Raw genomic sequence first — 17,496 nt, forward strand, 5'->3', positions numbered from 1 at the left:
ATAATAATAATGATAATAATAATAATAATAACAACAATAATAATATTAATAATAATAATAATAATAATGATAATAATAATAATAGTAATAATAACAATAATAATATTAATAATAATAATAATAATAATGATAATAATAATAATAATAACAACAGTAATAATATTAATAATAATAATGATAATAATAATAATAATAATAACAACAGTAATAATATTAATAATAATAATGATAATAATAATAATAATAATAACAACAGTAATAATATTAATAATAATAATAATAATGATAATAATAATAATAATAACAACAATAATAATATTAATAATAATAATAATAATATAACAACAGTAATAATATTAATAATAATAATGATAATAATAATAATAATAATAATAATAATAATAATAATAATATTAATAATAATAATAATAATAGTAATAATAATAATAATAATAATAATAATAATAATTTATAATAATTTCCCCTTAAATTATGAGCCCATCGTTGTGGCTGAAGAGGTTTTGGATGCTGAGTGTAGTAAACGCTTACTAACTTTATACATGCTCTGTGCTGGATGATGAACCAGGTCCTGAAGTTTAAGTAACTTCGTAAAAACAGGCACCCAGCGGTGTGTATGATACGAACGGCCCTGCAGTACTGACGGTGAGTAAAGAGCATTTTTATTTTTATACAGCAGGTGAAATATGGAAGAACTAACGAGTAATATGTAGTGACTTGTAATCTAGAAGCTGCTTTATTTTATTTCTGATTGCCATGTTTTTGCTACATCGTTTTGTGTGTGATGTCGGGAGTTCATCATTTAGTATCACAGCCAGGACTTTAATTTCCTTTACATGTTCAGTAATTACATGATCAATTTTTATATATTTATAATTTTCCTTTTTATAATTACCAAATATTATTACCTTAGTTTTCTCCATATTCGGTAATAATTTATTACTATTTATCCACCTTTTTAACTGATTTAATTCATTATTTATAATATCATGTCACTATAATAATTTCCAGAATAATAATTTAGGACTCCATACGGCTGTCTCTCAGACGGGTAACTGGTGATCCGGTGCATGTTTTCCTTGATCTCATGCATTTCTCCTTTCTTCTGTTGCTTCCATTGATGCCAGTCATGTTGTACCTTTTGCTCTAAGTTTGTTGTAAGTTAAGCTGGTCTGTGGTCAGTATAGAGATGTTATTACCTTGCCTGTATAATGGTCATAGTTTTGTTATTTCCATTATGTCTGGGATTGAGCTGGTCTGGAAGCATAAACTGTAGATGTAAGTTAATGGTTCTGAGGTGCGATCGATAACTCTTAACCAACATCATCAGTATCATCACAATTCGTAGAGAACTTGTTATTACAGATTATAACAGCTGATTTACCGCCCAGCTCATCTGCTGCTGGGAGACAGAAAGAGGGAGGATTCCACGCATGCCGTCTCTTCCTCGGCCTGAAATCTTACTCTGTTCCCACACTGACAAAAAAGTGTTTCATTCTATTAACAACCTTCTTCATATCATAATTATCACCATGGTTACCAATAAAATATTCCGGGTGGATCCTTTTCTTTGTCCCACCTTTTTCTTTTTACAAGCATTTAGTAAATCCTTGCTTAACCGTGGACAAGTTTTATATTTATTACTTTTAATTATTACCTTAACTTGACAGGTTTTTATCATAAAATGATTTAAATATATTAATAAATTTACTATATGCCATGTCCACATCCTCCTCACTATAGACAAAATGCCAGTCTTCTGACATCAAGTCATTTTTGCTGCGGTAATTGTTTCCTCTGTTCGTATCTCTTATAAATATCTTTATTTGCTTTTCTTTGGTCTTCCTTTCATTACTGAGATCACCAGTTTATCCGTCTTTAGACGAATCATTAGCATTCCGACTAAATAATGTGATGGAGAAACACTAATTTAACAAGCTGAGGTCAGACATGCAGAATGAAATCGCTAACACCTCCAGAAACAGAACAATACTGACAGAAAAAAGACGAGAACTCAACCCAGAACCTGACAGCAGGAAGCAGCAATGGTTGCAAGGAAAGAAATGTGGTGCAGGAGCAAAACTCCCAGCTGAGAGGAAAAGATTGACTCTGGGCGCCATTTCACAACATAGTTCAGTTTTGGGCAGATTGAACAGTTTCGAGGTGAGTTTGGTTTTGCAAGAGGAGTCTGAGGCTTTGTGAATGTAGCTTGAAAATTGGGTTTTGTGTTCACAGTTTGGAGAAAAGGAGAAAAGCTTTCAAGAAAAGTGTCCTGACTGTAATGATCAGTAGTTTATAAGTTCATGACAGGTGTAGGAACCTCCACCAGACACCAGGTAAACACCAACATCTGAGAGTGAAACAGGTGGAAACATCTAAACCTCTTAGCTTCTCTGTTCTAGTATGTTTAGACATGTTTGTTCTAGTGAGAAGCGTCATGGATGGCGGGCAAAGCCCTGATGAGGTCAGATGCGTTTTTCTGTACGGTGGAAAGTGGCGATACACAGCAGCAACAGGTTTAATCAACCAACCTCTCAGCCATGCAGACACGCGTCTTCATCCCGATGTGAGGACATACGCATCATTCCACATAAATGTATACTGTCTTCCTCCTGGTTCCCTACAAAGTCAGGTGGCCTGATTTCTAAGTAAGAGATTTCATCATGCACTGAAAAGAAAAATCTGTTGGATTTACATAAAAAAAGTATGGACATCGGTTGCATACAATAAAATCATGTTATGCCAACATGAATATTTCCTTTTCACTACACCTAAGAATTTTACATTAGACAAACATGATTTTATCATGCAATTTTCCACAATTTGTTCACATTTAATAAACAATAAAATCATGTTTTAGCAGCTCAATTATTTAATAGAAAGATCATTTTAATTGTATAATAAAAATGCAGTTGCAGATGATTTGTCCAAAAAAGCACATTTGCCAAGAACCACATGCATTATTATAATTCATCAAACACAGGACACTGAACACAAATGTAAGGTTCAACCCTTTTATTAATACAACTAGAAAAATATTCGACAAAAAGCTGAATCTCTTTAACTTATTTACAATTACCTGAGCACTGACAAAATGAAACATATCATAAGGTGTTTTTTCTAACACTCCCTGAGCGCATTAAAGTGCTCTCTATGAAGCCCTGATAACGGTGCTCTGTAACAAGGCGAAACAAACGAAATGAGGGGCTTGCTATTTTTGGGGAAACAGTAGCAAAACAAGTAGCAACATGCCACGTAAACCCACTCTTAAAAACACCCAAATACATTTTTAAGGCACTATCTCTACTCAAAGAGTCGGATCTTCAAGGCCTGAGCCCTTTTTGAGAGTACTTTGCCTTCCAACTCCATTAAAACTTTCTGGATTACCTCAAAGGTGTATCTAAGATGAGGAGGGTAGTCCAGGTTTAAGTTGTAAATAAGGCCAAACAGCATGGCAACCGCCACTCCGACACTTGGTAGGTCGACCACCACGGCCTGGCCTTCAAGGACCAGGAGGATGTCCTCTTCCTCACCTCTGCCACTTTCCATTATGAGGAAAATTCCCACCATGGTGTCCTCAATTGCCTCCTGGATTGTAGCATTGTCTTCATTCTACAGAACACAGACAATAATTTCAATAAAGTTTTATAGAAGCAAAATATGACCAATCACCACCTGCAGGGGAAGCAGAAAGGTTTCATAGCTTTCTTTACACACTTAATCATTTATATAGAGTGTTTCACAACACTTTCCAAGTCTAAATTAACATGTCATAAAAATAAAAATGTAAAAGTAGAACCTGTGAGAATAAATAAATAGTTTGTCAGGAGGCCTCCCAGACCCTAAACAAAAACTAGAGGAAAAAATATGATATGATAGATAGAGAGGAGTTTCACAGCACTTAAAGAAAACCTGAGAAGAAACAGGCAACCATTTTCTCCAGGACCTTCTATTAAAATGAGGTGTTGGAGATGGGCCTGAGATTTAGCATTGATGTGTGGTCCAGGCTGGGTTCCTGAAGGAGTGGCTGGGCAGTTGCCTGATTAAAGTAAGACAGAAACACCCCTGAATGCAGAGAAGAGTTGATGATGGTGAGGACACTGGGGCCCATTGTGGAGAAAACCTTTGGAAGAACATCAAAAAGGAGATGACCACATCTCTCAAGTTCATAATAGTGATAGATGAACGGCTCAGCTGTGGAGGAGGAACCGGACAGTTAACATGAGGGGAGGAGGGAGGAATGATGTTAGAGCTCACATTCATTACTATATTCACAAAAAACGCTACAAAGCCATCAAAGCCCTCTTTAGAAAATACAGCAAAAGGAGGAGAAGCACAGGAGACAATAGTTTTGATGGTCTTGAAGTGCATCCTGTTGTTGTTCTTACTGCGACTGATGGATTCAAACTGTCAACTCAAACGTTTGTCCTCGATAAGTAATTACATTCTGCTCTCAATACTACATTAGTTGGACTCACCTCGTATTCCATGAAGAGGTGTGCTGGGTCCTCCTGGAGATATATGCACAGTCCCTTAAGGATGAGTTTTCTTAGAAGCTCAATGTCCTCAGTCTGGAAAGAGATAGTTACTTTATTAACTGGTTTGGGACTTATGCAAATTTTCCAAGTTATTTGACTCAACAAGGCCAAGGATCTAACCTATTCCAGATATGGTATATTTAATTAAAAGATTCTTCTGAACGCATTATTTTTTGTATAAAAACATGTTATCTCAGTGATTCCTGCAACTAGAGTGAACTGCTTTCTGCGACACAAATAAATGACTTTGATTTTTATAGTCAGTGGCTCACCCATCTGAATAGTTGGTAGCAAGCACCTTATTTTACTAAGGAACTCTTTAAAGCACACGTGGAACATGTGGAACCACTCCGAGGGAAACAGACAGATTTACGAGTGTATTTGTGACAACTCATAGAAGGTTTAACATGAAACCTAGAATCATGTTTCATTCTTCCAGGAGAACCCCCAACAACTACTTCTTCTGTGCCACTGACCCCTTTCTAACTGGCACACACCTGTCCAACAGCACCCTCTGGTGGACAGACAGACCATCCTCAACTTCACCACAATATTAGAACTACAGAGAGGATTTATAGCTCTTTGAAGGGAGCTGTTCCTTCCAAAGAACTTGACTCGTTCTTATTTTCCTATTTATTTCATTTTTAGAAATCAGACAGATGTAACTCGTTTTTATCAAGAAAATATTGGCAACAACGAGAAGATAAGATTCAGATCAGAATAATTCAAACTTACACACCCCGTACCAGCATCCTCTGATGCTGGGAATTAGTCTCATTTATTGGTCATGATTTCATTTGGGTTGTTTTCATTGTAAGTATTCTATAAGGTGGCTCAAAATCCCCATGTTTTGACTATTTTGGATTTTCTCCCACCAAACTAAATTTTTATGGCACAACAAAAACTGAACAGGCTTAATTCTTTCGTGCCAAACAGCCGGCGGTGTGCCTGAACCATCGTTCATGAACTCGCTCAAATTTTGGGCGAACGTGAACTGAACGTTCTGTATTTCTGCCTGATGAGTTTTATTATGAGCGCACTCATTCTGCTGTTTGTGAACGGCGTTCTCTCACAGCTGAACTTTGTTCTAGAGAGTGCCAGATTTCTATGAAGCCTTCCAGGCAAAATCACGGCTAAAACACATTGTAAACAGGCCTTAACATGTAGGTGAAAAACACAAAATCTGGCAACCGCAGCCACCACAGAGCATGTGCCTATCTCATGATCTCTACAGCATCTTCATATGGTCACTTGAAATCATTTTCTGAAAAGGTCAGTGATGATCCAGGAGGGAGAAATCTGGCCTTTTTGTGTAAATTTTGCCCGCCAAGAAGCAACTCTGGACATCAACAATGTCAACAGCAAACCTGGAACAGCAGATTGAAATAAAGCATTATAAACACACCTATAATTACTTCCTTTACTATATTCATTAATTCTTTCATTTATTAATTGTATTTACACTGATTGTTACTATATATATATATATATAGAATATTGAAGTTACTGTTTTTCTCTGATGAATCGAGTCCTCTCCTGACTCTTCGTGGGTCAGAAGACTGCTCTCAACAAGTAATTCTGTATTCAATATTTCTGCTGTAATAAACTTTATATACTTTTACTCTTTCCGGACACTTGGTAATTTTTATGCAACACAAATCACAGAAAAAAACATTAACAAAAAATTGAAAAGTGACTTAATGAAAAGACAAATAATGTTTAAATATTGCATTTTGATGTACACCCTTTTTTCCCACCTCGGCCTGGTTCCTACCTCAGATAGTTTAATAATTCCTCATTAAAAAAGACCATTCCAGCAAGTTTTTCCTCATGCTTTTGTACTGTAGGAGAGAAAGCTGCAGCGTGGACCGAATGGGTGGCAACAACGGAAAATGCCAGTATTCTGAGGGTAATAAGAACTATGAACTAGTTCATTTTTAGAACTGTGAACTGAACTTTGAACTAGTTCATGTAGAAATTGGACTTTCCCAACACTGCTAACAACTTTTATTTTCCACTCACAATATATAAGAATAAAAAATCATTAAAATATGTACCTATATAAAATGTACCGTACAAGATTTATATATATATATATATATATATATATATATATATATATATATATATATATATATATATATATTGTAGTTTTAAAATATTATTTGTTCACCACCTGTAAATCAACCATCAGAAGGAAGAGTGTTCAAAAATCCACATTTTTAAAAGCAGGCAAAAACACCAGAGATTAAGCAGAATTGACAATTCTTTGTTAACCTCCTCATTTATAGTGTCACAATACATGTGGCTAGGTGTGTGTATGTGATGCGTCATTCATGTAAATGTGTATTTTTGCAAAGTGTAGCTCCTCCTTCTTCCAGGAATTTGATTCCTCCAGGTCCTCCTTCTAGGGTACGTCAGAGCTGAAAGGAAAAAAGATGCTTCGCTCTGCCTTGTTATCTGTCTGCCTTTTTGTGTGACTCCCTTCTACCTGTTCCCACAGTTTTACACAAACGCTGTTCTTTAATAATTTTTCTGAGTTACTGGGAAATTCCGTTCTGCTTGGAGTGAGTAGATAAGTAAGGAGATACAACAACATTTACGACCACTCCCTACTGGACATCCAGAACACTTTCAAGGTCCCTTGTTATTTTTTCAGTATTGAACTCAGTAACCCTGTATGAGTTTGTGTCCTGTTTGTGAATGCACTGTCTGTAAGCTGTGAAGAAATAATAATAATTAAGCTGTTGTCACCTCAGCACCACTATATAATAATGTAGCTCTATTAATTAAAAGCAGAGCCTAATGAATGTTACTAAAATCTAAGGATAAAATATACATGAGTAAATGAATAATGTTTATAAAATATTTGCAACAATATATATACATATATATATACATATATATATACATCTATATTATATATATACACATATATATAATATATATATATTATATATTATATATATATATGTATATATATATATATATATATATATATATATTATATATATATATGTATATATATATATATATATATATATATATATATATATATATATATATATATATATATATATATATATTTTAAAAAGATTAAAAATGAGGGATATCAGTGCAATTTCTGTGCAAAGTATATGTTTCTGATCGATACTTTAAGTCCACAGATGCATCACGTGACTGGAGCGTGTTGGACATCAGACTCCCATGATGGCCCACACGTGTCGTGTGAAGGCAGTGTGGAGAATTAGTATGTAAAAACAATCGCTCACAAATTAATGGTTCACAGCTGCAATTCAGCTCATTCATTTAAAAGAGTCGTTCAAAAGAATCGATTCATTCATGAACATAACATCTCTAATTAGAACACATCTTTAACATTGTGATGACTCTTTACACTAAACACGTCACTAAATCTATGTGGAAATGTAAATATATGCTAGATTTTATGGTTAAAGTAATAATTTAACCAAAAACATATTTGAGCTCAGTAACGTCGTTAATCAGAAGCTCTTCTTCCGTCTGTTCTGTTCTCCTCTTCATCTAACCAAACACAACTAAATGTCACCAGCTAATAAAAGTCTGAAATGGAGGGACATCGTTCCCCATCAGGTGGTGCTTGTGACGTACCTTCAGCTTTTTTTTCTATGCTGTGATTCAGGTTCTGTTTTCTGTCTTCTGATGTTTCCACACATTTGTGATGTGATCCTCAGCCAGGACAAAAGGCTGCAGGACTGCAGGGGGAGATGCTGCTGGTTCAAATCCTTTACCAGCTTCTCCTCAATCTCCTTACTTTTCTACTTTGCTGACACCTGCTGATGGTTCAGGTCAGCAGTGTCACAGAAGATTCATTCTGATTGGTCATTCTGGTCACATGATGTGGTGTTAGTGCGTGATCAGTCTTTGATTGGTGTGTGTGTGTGTGATCATTGTGTGTCTCTGGAACAGGAAGCGCCCTCCACACCCCGCCCCCTCTGGGAGGAAGCTGGTGGTCCCAGCTGACCTCTGCTTTGTTCTGGTCTCATCTCACAACAGCTTCCAGAGCCGGACAAAACCTGCTCCTCATCCTCAGAGTTTTTCCCCAGTGCCAAGATTCATCTTAATCCAGGTGTCAGAATCTATCAGATGATCCAGCATCTGTTTCCATTCACTCAGCAAGTTGGAGCTTAACTTAACTTAACGGATCACCCACAAATAGCACTTTTTCAAGTTAAAACGTGTATTGGTGTTGGACCGAAGTGTTAACTTTCCTGAATGCTTTATCCAAAGTTTATACATTCTCTTTTCATAAACTTAACCTCTTCAACAGCATTTTCTTTTGAAGATGGTCGAGGTTTTCTATCTGGGCCCTTTGTTCACAGCAGAACCGCAAACAAAAGTAAAATCTCGCTAACAAATTAATTTAATTTGCTCCTGGGACTTCGTCATCACAGGAGGCTGTTTGAATAAGCCAGCCCAAGTCATGCTTTACTGCTGACGCAGCTAATGCTAACACTAATGCTAACGCTAATGCTAACACTAATGCTAACGGTAATGCTAACGCTAATGCTAACTCTAATGCTAACACTAATGCTAACGCTAATGCTAATGCTAATGCTAACGCTAATGCTAACACTAATGCTAACACTAATGCTAACACTAATGCTAACGCTAATGCTAACACTAATGCTAACGCTAATGCTAACACTAATGCTAACGCTAATGCTAACACTAATGCTAACGCTAATGCTAACACTAATGCTAACACTAATGCTAACGCTAATGCTAACACTAATGCTAACACTAATGCTAACGCTAATGCTAACGCTAATGCTAAGTGACCAGCTTAAAAGTTTAACACCCTGCAATGTACAAAAGAGCCCCGTGTTTTCTTTTTTATAAGTGTGGTGAAGTGCTCTGCCATGTAAATTTCTGTAAACATTTTGTGGTAAACCTGCTTCTTCCACCATCTCGGTATCTTCACGCTCAGGCTCAGAGTCTGGTTCAAACATGAATGGCTGAATTCTGTAAGCTGCTGCTTGGTCAGGTACCTCACCCTCACTAAGCTGTTGATGTTTTGGAGAGGGACACACTGTCCATGCACTGGCCCACTTCCGACTCTGGCCTCCCTGCAGCCAATCAGCACACACCTCATTAACATTATTTATATAAGTCAAAAGCTTGCATGAACTCTCACGAGACAAAGCTGTGGTATGAGCAAAGGGTCAGAACAAGCTCGCTTAATTCTTTTTTTAATAAGTTTTAAAAAAATATTTAAAGACACTTAGAAGACAGTGGTTACATGAAAAGACCAGGTGATGACACCTTTAACTTAACTTAACTTAAAAGGTGGAACCAGCATCAGAGTTAGAACCAGGTCAGGTTTAAGGTTTCAGTTGTGATGATCCAGTTTTGGGAAAAGGATACAGTGTTTAGACCAGGGGTGTTCAACCTGCGGCTCCGGAGAGCAAGTGGTTCTCTGGACCTTCCACAAAGACTCTTAATACACGGCTAAACATGCTGAAGAACCAACTCATGGTTTTAAATACAGATATAATAACAAATGCAGTTTTTTTTTTCTTTTTTAGCAATTTTTAATTTTTTTTCAAGGAATAATTGCATTGAATCTCTGGGCTTTCTGACCTTTCCGTGGGACCCTGAACGCATCTCACTCTGCCTGTGTGGACTGGACTCATCTGATCCTTCTGAGAATTCCGGGAACCTCACATGGCACAAACTCAGTAAGTCTATTGGTCCGAGGCACGTGTCAGAGCAACGTCATTGAGGAGTTGCTCAGCCAATCAGAAATGAGATCCAAAAATGTGTAGTGGAAGTATTTGAGCGGCGTCTTTATCAGGACTGATTATTGCTGCTGGACGCTCAATAATTGGAAAGCAGTATAAGAAAAACTCAATCATTCCGTTTGTGTTATTTTCATTTTTCCAGCTCGTTTCAGCAGCTTGGGAATATCAGAGATGATTCCAGGCGGGAGAAGGATGCTCCTCCAACAAAGTGAAGAATGATTTTTCTTTGTCACCACAGGAGCCTTTTCACAGATAAATATCATTTGCTCTGTCAGAAACCTGGATTTCTGCTCTGGGTTCTTCTCTTTTAATCGCAACTAGTGACCGATCATTGATTGGAAGAGCAGGGTCAGAAAATTGGAATTCTACTTTGGAGAGGAGAACAGGAGCTCAGGTTAAGCAGGATTCATCATTATGGAGGAAAATGACCCGCAGCGGCCACAGAGCTCTGGAGAGGAGTCGAACCGGGCCATCCTGCCTCTCCTGCAGCCACCTGCCAACCAGCAGTCCCACACCATCACCAACTTCTACATCGACAACATTTTAAGGCCGGACTTCGGCCGAAAGAGGAAAGACAGGACTTCAGTTCGGGAGGGGGGCGGTGTGAGGATCAGAGGAGCCACCAAACCTGGCAACCCACAGCTCGGTCTGAGAGGAGGACAGGAGGGAGACTCGGGGGCCTCCGACGACCAGCATCCGGACTCTGATCCGAGGAGACCCGACCTGACAAGCAACGATCCGGCGGGGAAAGTCCGGGAGGAAGACGAGGACCGCAGCCCCGAGGCCAGAGAGGCTCAGGCGGCCAAACCGATGCTGTGGCCCGCCTGGGTCTATTGTACCAGATATTCAGACCGTCCGTCATCAGGTTGGTAAAAAAAAATCCAATTTTTACATATATCTTCATGTCTTGTCCTGTTTTATAATAATAATAATAATAATAATAATAATAACAATAATAATAATAATAATAATGATAATAATAATAATAATAATAAACTAATTCAAACAGACAAAAATAATAAAAACGAACAAAATGATTCTCAATTTCAGTCAGTTCATATCCCGAAAGTAAAGAAGAGGCGGATTTTTTCCAGAAAAAGAAAACCATCTTCCATCTTTCAACTTCTTAAAAGATTTAGAAAAATAAAACTGTTTCTAGTTCGTTCATTCTTTTAGCGGACAGAGTCATTTTACGGTCAGGAACATTATCTTCATCACCCCAGACTTTTATTATAAACTATGAAAATCATCAACATAGCTGGAATAAATCCCACAGCAAACAAATGATTTTAAACTGGAATCAGAGGCTGAGTCCGGTTGTTCTGGAAGGACTCCATCCGAGTTTCCACATCAATATAAAAGTTAAAGTCAACAGAAAGTCGTCAGAAAGTTTTTATTCCAATAAACTGGAATCAGAAAAAATCTCCAAACCACAAAGAAACATAAAATCTGAACAGAAATGAGAAAAAACCAAGTTTAACTCCATTGTTCTTCTGCCTTCTTTGTTAATAATGCATTAGCATATTTTTGTGACAAAGGAGGGAGAGGGGCCAAAAAGTGAGGGGCCAAAAACCAGACGGCTTTCTGTGAGAACGGGACACGTTAAAAACACTGCTTTCATTTATTTATTTATTTAGTTAGTTATTTTCTGTCCTACTTTGGCCTCTTAGAAAAACAAAAACGATAAAACATTCATGTGTAGTAATTTTTTTCTCGTTTTTAGTCTCTTTTTAAATCCGTCTGTTCTTCAGCAGATTAAAACAGACAACTGAACCTTTATAATGTCTATAAAACTATTATTATTATTATTATTATTATTATTATTATTATTATTATTATTATTATTATTATTACGTCCCAGTCTAAAGTCGCTCTGCTGATAAACTAAAAGAGAAAAACGGATTTAACAAACATCGATGGCAGGTTTGGAAAACTGGACTTCCAGACGTTTAGATTTTTTTCTGCGCACACATGCAAAGTTTTAATGGAATTCTGGGATAGATTTGATTGAAATTAACAGAATTGACCGGAACTGTCTCAAAAACCACAACCAGGTTTAGGAATTCTGTGTTTTCTCACAGTTTTCGATGTTAACAGAAGTTTTAATGACCTATTGTTAACCCTCCAGATTTGTGGCCGCGTGCAGCTCCTCGTGCAGGTGGAACCGCTGCGTTTCTGTTGGCTGTTTGGACCCGGTTCCATCCTGTAGCCCGTTTAATCACACCCGAACCACGAGAAACCACAGCTTCCTGCTGTTTTATTGGAAATTATTTTTTCAAAATGTTGTTCCCATGGTAACAGGGAGGGAAAGAGGCGCCTTACTCTACCATCCTCCATAATGCTGCAACCCCACCCCCATCAGCGGCCTAAAAGTCCGTTTGAGTCGGTGTCAGATGTTCTGTTGGTCCGTCCTCCTTTTAGAGATGAAGAAACTCACTTTAGCTCGACATTACAACATTTATCACAACAATGACGTCATGTCTGTTTGAAGGCGCAAACATGAAAGTTTCTGATTAAATAAAGAGAGAAAAATTCAGAAATAACTTCAACATTTTCTTCCAGGTTGCATTTTTCTCTGCATATGAATATTAGTTTTATCTATTATATAAAATGTGTATAAATAAAGGTTAATATTTGAATACCGGGATAAAATGACTTTAGCATCTATGTGATGACTGAAAATTCGCCTGAATAGCACAAAGTTCTGAGCGCAAATCTCATGACGCATTCTTGGTTCGTTTCTGATTTTTCTTTAACTGTGAAGAGAAATGATGAGTTCGACCCTCTGACCCGGTTCTTTCTCCTCCTCCACACCAAGGGCCCAGATCCCGCAAACCAAAGAAAGCCCCGACCCCGAGTAAGGAGGACAAGCGGCCCCGGACGGCCTTCACCGCGGAGCAGCTCCACCGACTGAAGACCGAGTTCCAGAACAACCGCTACCTCACCGAGCAGCGGAGACAGGACCTGGCCCGGGACCTGGGCCTGAACGAGTCCCAGATCAAGATCTGGTTCCAGAACAAACGAGCCAAAATTAAAAAGGCCTCTGGGAATAAAAACTCCCTCGCGCTGCACCTGATGGCGCAGGGACTGTACAACCACACCGCGTCCAGGGACGGGAAGTCGGACAGTGACTGAGAAGAACCCAACCGTGCCGAACCATGCAATAGAGTCACTTAAATACCAGCATCTGTATTTAAAAGTCAACCAGAGACCATTTCCGTGTGTGTGTGTGTGTGTGTGTGTGTGTGGCATTTATGGGCCGCTTAAATGACGGCGTCCACTGCAGGTCAGAGACGGTGCTGCGTTCAGGTCACACTCCAGAATGTTGGATTTTTACCCCCACACGGAAGGAGTTTACTGCTCGGCCTACATCCAGGTTTTGGTTCTGCTTTTTTGCAGGGTCCAACACAGTCCGTGCCTCCCATCCTCACACAGGTAGAGCTACCTGACAGGCCGAGCTCAGGTGAGGAAGTGACGTCAGTCAAACAGAGTTGAGGATGATGGTGATTGGATGGAAATAAAAACTTCAAAATGTTCCTTTCTTAAAAATCTCTTTAAAATAAATAAATGTGAAGTCCAACAACTTTCTGACCGGAAGGAACTGCAAACATCTGAGTCTGAGGAAGGTGCGCCTCTGCGCGCGCTGCGGCCTGCTGCAGCCTGAGCGTGTGTGTGAGCGTGTGTGCGCGCGTGCGTGTGAAAGTGAAAAGCTGAATTCCAAAGATAATTTTCTGCTGCACCGTGAATCAACTCTGAGTTTGGACTTTCTGGCTGTACCGGCTGTTTTCTGCCTGTTTTCTTTTGTTTTCCTGCTGTCGTCGAGGCCTCGCGCGCGTTGAGCGCAGGCCTCCCTGGTCCCACTGTGACACGCGCGTTGCGCATCCTAAATCACTGCGTCTTTTCCAAGTGGAAAAAGGTTCTGGAATCTGTCCTGAAAATAAAAAGATTTCTGAAAATTAAGGACGCGCGTGCAAATGTAAACAGCAGTTTTACGATTTTCTAAAGTTTTTATTATCTTTGTTTTTTTTATTAGGCTATTTTTATTTTTAGAAAACAACCAGAATGATTTAAAAAAAATATATTAATTGATCTCCAGCCGCGTGCTGCCTTAACACGGTCCTTCCAGCCAATCCCGGACCTGCAGCAGGCCCAAATCCAGAATGTTCCAGGAAGTAGTCGGTGTCTTTCACATCTTTATGTTCTTATTTATAAATCAACAAAGATTCGAAGAAAATGAGGCTCTGAGTGTTTACATAACTTATTTTTCCTACAATGACCTTTTCTTTGAATGCAACATCTCTTCTGGGTCCAAATAATGCGGATCAGAACCAAACCGTGCTCTTATAATGCAGTCAGTGTGTGTTTTTAATTATTTGTTTGTTTTTAGGTCGCAAACAGCTTCTGCCTTAAAGTTGTGAAAACAGGCCTTTTGATGCAGCTGCTTTTGTGTTTTTTTTCTTCCAGCTGGAGTTCTCTTTTATAAACAACATGTACATAATTCATGATGGTGTGATGTAAATAAAAAAAAGAAAACAATGCAGATCAGATTATTGGGATGATTTTATTTGGCTGTTTGAGAAGGAAAATGTTTTATTTGGTATAAAAAAACCTGATGGTATAAATGTGCAAACCGCTGCAGAGGTCAGTTTATTTCTGACTGCAGATCATTTAATCAGGTTAATGATCAGCATGTAAACTGGCTGCTTCCTTCACGTGATTTCACTGATTGTGTTTTTCTTTAAACAAAACCCGTCAGAATGAAGCTGCAGGTCCTCTAACAGAATCAGTTTTCCTTCATCCATCCAGGAAATGAGCCTCGGTGCAGCTCGGAGCACGAGGAGGGGCAGGTGGGAATGTCGGGAGCAACAGGAGCTCAGAAAGACGAGGAATCGGAGTGTTTCAGTAGAAAACTGTTTCCTCCTGAAACTGAGCTGAGTAATTATTAAAAGAGTCCGAATGAACCTGGAACCAGTTTCCAGGATGGTTTTGGTTCCAGGACTTTTCTAAACTTAGTGAGCACAGATTCTTTCAGCACGTGCTCCTTAGTCTAAAACTTTCACTTCAGAAATAACCAAATTCCTGGGAATTTCTCAGCCACATTCCTTCCACATCACCAGTGTTGTTGTTGTTAATTGATCATCTTTAACATTTATATTCTGGATAATTCCTGACAAAAAATAACAGAATTCAGACTGAAGAAACACAAAGGCATAATCTGAGAATAAACACGATAAAATAAAATAAAATGTTATAGCAGGTTATTCAATGTGTTTCAGAAAATGGAGCATCTATTAAAACCGAGGGTACCTGCATTTATTCAGACAAAACAAAAACTGGCCAAAAGTTGCTTCTTTTACTGGATGAAGAGAAGGAATCTCAGGTGGGGCTACAAACCACCTGGAAGGCAACGTTGCTGTGAGGCTGAATTATGTCAAATATCAGAAACCCGTCGTTTTCTGGTCCAGAAATAAACCAAGTCCGCCAACAGGGCCACCAGTACAGAGAGGGAAACGGTAAACAGGAGAGAAGTGGAGGGTGAAGAGGATCCTGAGTGCTGTCTGGTCCACTGGCAGCGGCAGCAGCAGCGACCCCGGCCCGTGAATGGCTGCTGAGGCCCTCATCTGCATTTCCTTTCTTAGCCGGCTTGTTTGTGGAAGTTACGCCCAACGGTCGCTGACTCCATGAGCTGAGCTCCTCTTGACTTGAAGGGAAGCAGAAAAAGCTGTGAGCTGTTTTTTTTCTATGCACCGTCAGAGGCTGTCAGTTGGGGGGGCACAGGGGGGGCAAACTGGCCAGAAAACACGATGAAGGTCAAAATGCTGTTTGTTGAAAAAGAAGCAGATGAAGCATTTTCTTCTTTCCATCTTTGGCAACAACAAGGAAATTCCGAGTGACTTATGAGGTTTATGACAGCAGATTGTTCACATTGCAGTTATATCATGTTAAATAATAATAATGATAATTACACTGCCATGCCAGAGAAGCAAGTTTGAGTCATGGTTGGTTAAACTGCGCTGGTAAACCCATGCTGACATCATGTTGCCTGAACGATCATCCAGACTTCACTCAGCGGTCTGCATGGACATCGAAGTAGCTGCTGTTTGCAAAACTTCACCAAAAGACTCAGAAATCAGAATTCCCTAAGCAGCCACCTGCAGGAGCAGCCGGGTTCACCATCTCCAGCACAGCAAACTTCCCCCTGCTATTAACGCTCATTCAGTCACATCTTCTCTGCAGAACTAAAGGCTGAATTAATGAATGAAATAAAAAAAAATTAAGATGTTAAAACGTTGATAGTTTCTTTTTAAAGACAACAAATTAGAGGCGATTCATCAGATGAAACTTTGGACTTTCAGAGCAGCACATTAATAACGGTGTAAATGAGTCTGTAGGTTTTATTTGTTTAATCACATAAAGACACAAAAAGTTCATAAATGGGAAAAAAACTCTAATGTCGAGTCTGTTTTTCAATCATTCAAACTAAACTGTCTCAAAGTTTCTCTTGTTGAATTTCTATTTTTCTCTCTGTTATATTTTATTGAATAAAAGAATAAAACGTCTGAACATCATCTCACGTCTCCTCCATGATCTCCAGCTCCAGACCTCCTGGTGTGAGGAACCAGTGTTCTGGCCTCCATACTGACCTCATATCAGCAATAATCCGCTTTTCACCGCAGTTTCAGTGTCTAGAAACATGTTGTAGACATAAAAATACAGTTTAGCTGTTAGAATGATGATGATGATGATGTATAATGAATGTTGGTAGTGTGACTGGTCATCCCTGTCAAAAACCAGTTATCCTGGCAGCAGGTTGGTGGTCTGACATTATTTTAGCTAAAACCAGACCAACACCAACTTCCTGCTGCATTCAAGGCCATCAGTTCATCTCAGTGAGGTGAACCTGAACTCATCATGTGAAGCAGATTTATGGAATCTGTTGTACAGACTCATGTCAGTCCAGATAGATCCAGACTGGTTCAGATCAGTCCAGTTTTGACTGAAATTTAAAACTTGTTAGAGAAATCGTGTGTTTTCTACGACCGTCTGCATGATGTTCCTGAGCCGGCCACAGAAACCCGCCACTCTGATGTGTGACTGGGGAATGTCTGGGAGTTTCTTTAGATTTGGCACTTACAAAAACGTATCAAGGTCCTGAA

The 17,496-nt window shown here is 38.7% G+C and overlaps 1 protein-coding gene and 1 long non-coding RNA gene across 3 annotated transcripts; both read left to right on the forward strand.

Annotated features, from left to right (window-relative positions):
* Nucleotides 1-2,094: 2,094 nt before the first annotated feature.
* On the forward strand, nucleotides 2,095-6,465 carry LOC121644781. Its single transcript, XR_006011313.1, has 3 exons — nucleotides 2,095-2,181; nucleotides 2,254-2,354; nucleotides 6,404-6,465. It is a non-coding gene; the product is annotated as an uncharacterized LOC121644781 (long non-coding RNA).
* A 3,703-nt stretch (nucleotides 6,466-10,168) lies between these two features.
* en2b (engrailed homeobox 2b) lies at nucleotides 10,169-14,912 on the forward strand. 2 transcript variants are annotated; one of them, XM_041992452.1, is made up of 3 exons: nucleotides 10,169-10,276; nucleotides 10,482-11,204; nucleotides 13,158-14,912. In XM_041992452.1, exons 2-3 carry the CDS (start codon nucleotides 10,754-10,756, stop codon nucleotides 13,472-13,474), a joined length of 768 nt encoding a protein of 255 aa, XP_041848386.1. In that variant the 5' UTR covers nucleotides 10,169-10,276; nucleotides 10,482-10,753; the 3' UTR covers nucleotides 13,475-14,912. The 2 variants fall into 2 exon arrangements, with proteins under 2 accessions (XP_041848386.1, XP_041848385.1); XM_041992451.1 differs by having other exon boundaries at nucleotides 10,169-11,204.
* The last annotated feature ends 2,584 nt before the right edge of the window (nucleotides 14,913-17,496 follow it).

This window comes from Melanotaenia boesemani, chromosome 8, assembly GCF_017639745.1.
Source record: "Melanotaenia boesemani isolate fMelBoe1 chromosome 8, fMelBoe1.pri, whole genome shotgun sequence".
NCBI classification, from domain to species: domain Eukaryota; kingdom Metazoa; phylum Chordata; class Actinopteri; order Atheriniformes; family Melanotaeniidae; genus Melanotaenia; species Melanotaenia boesemani.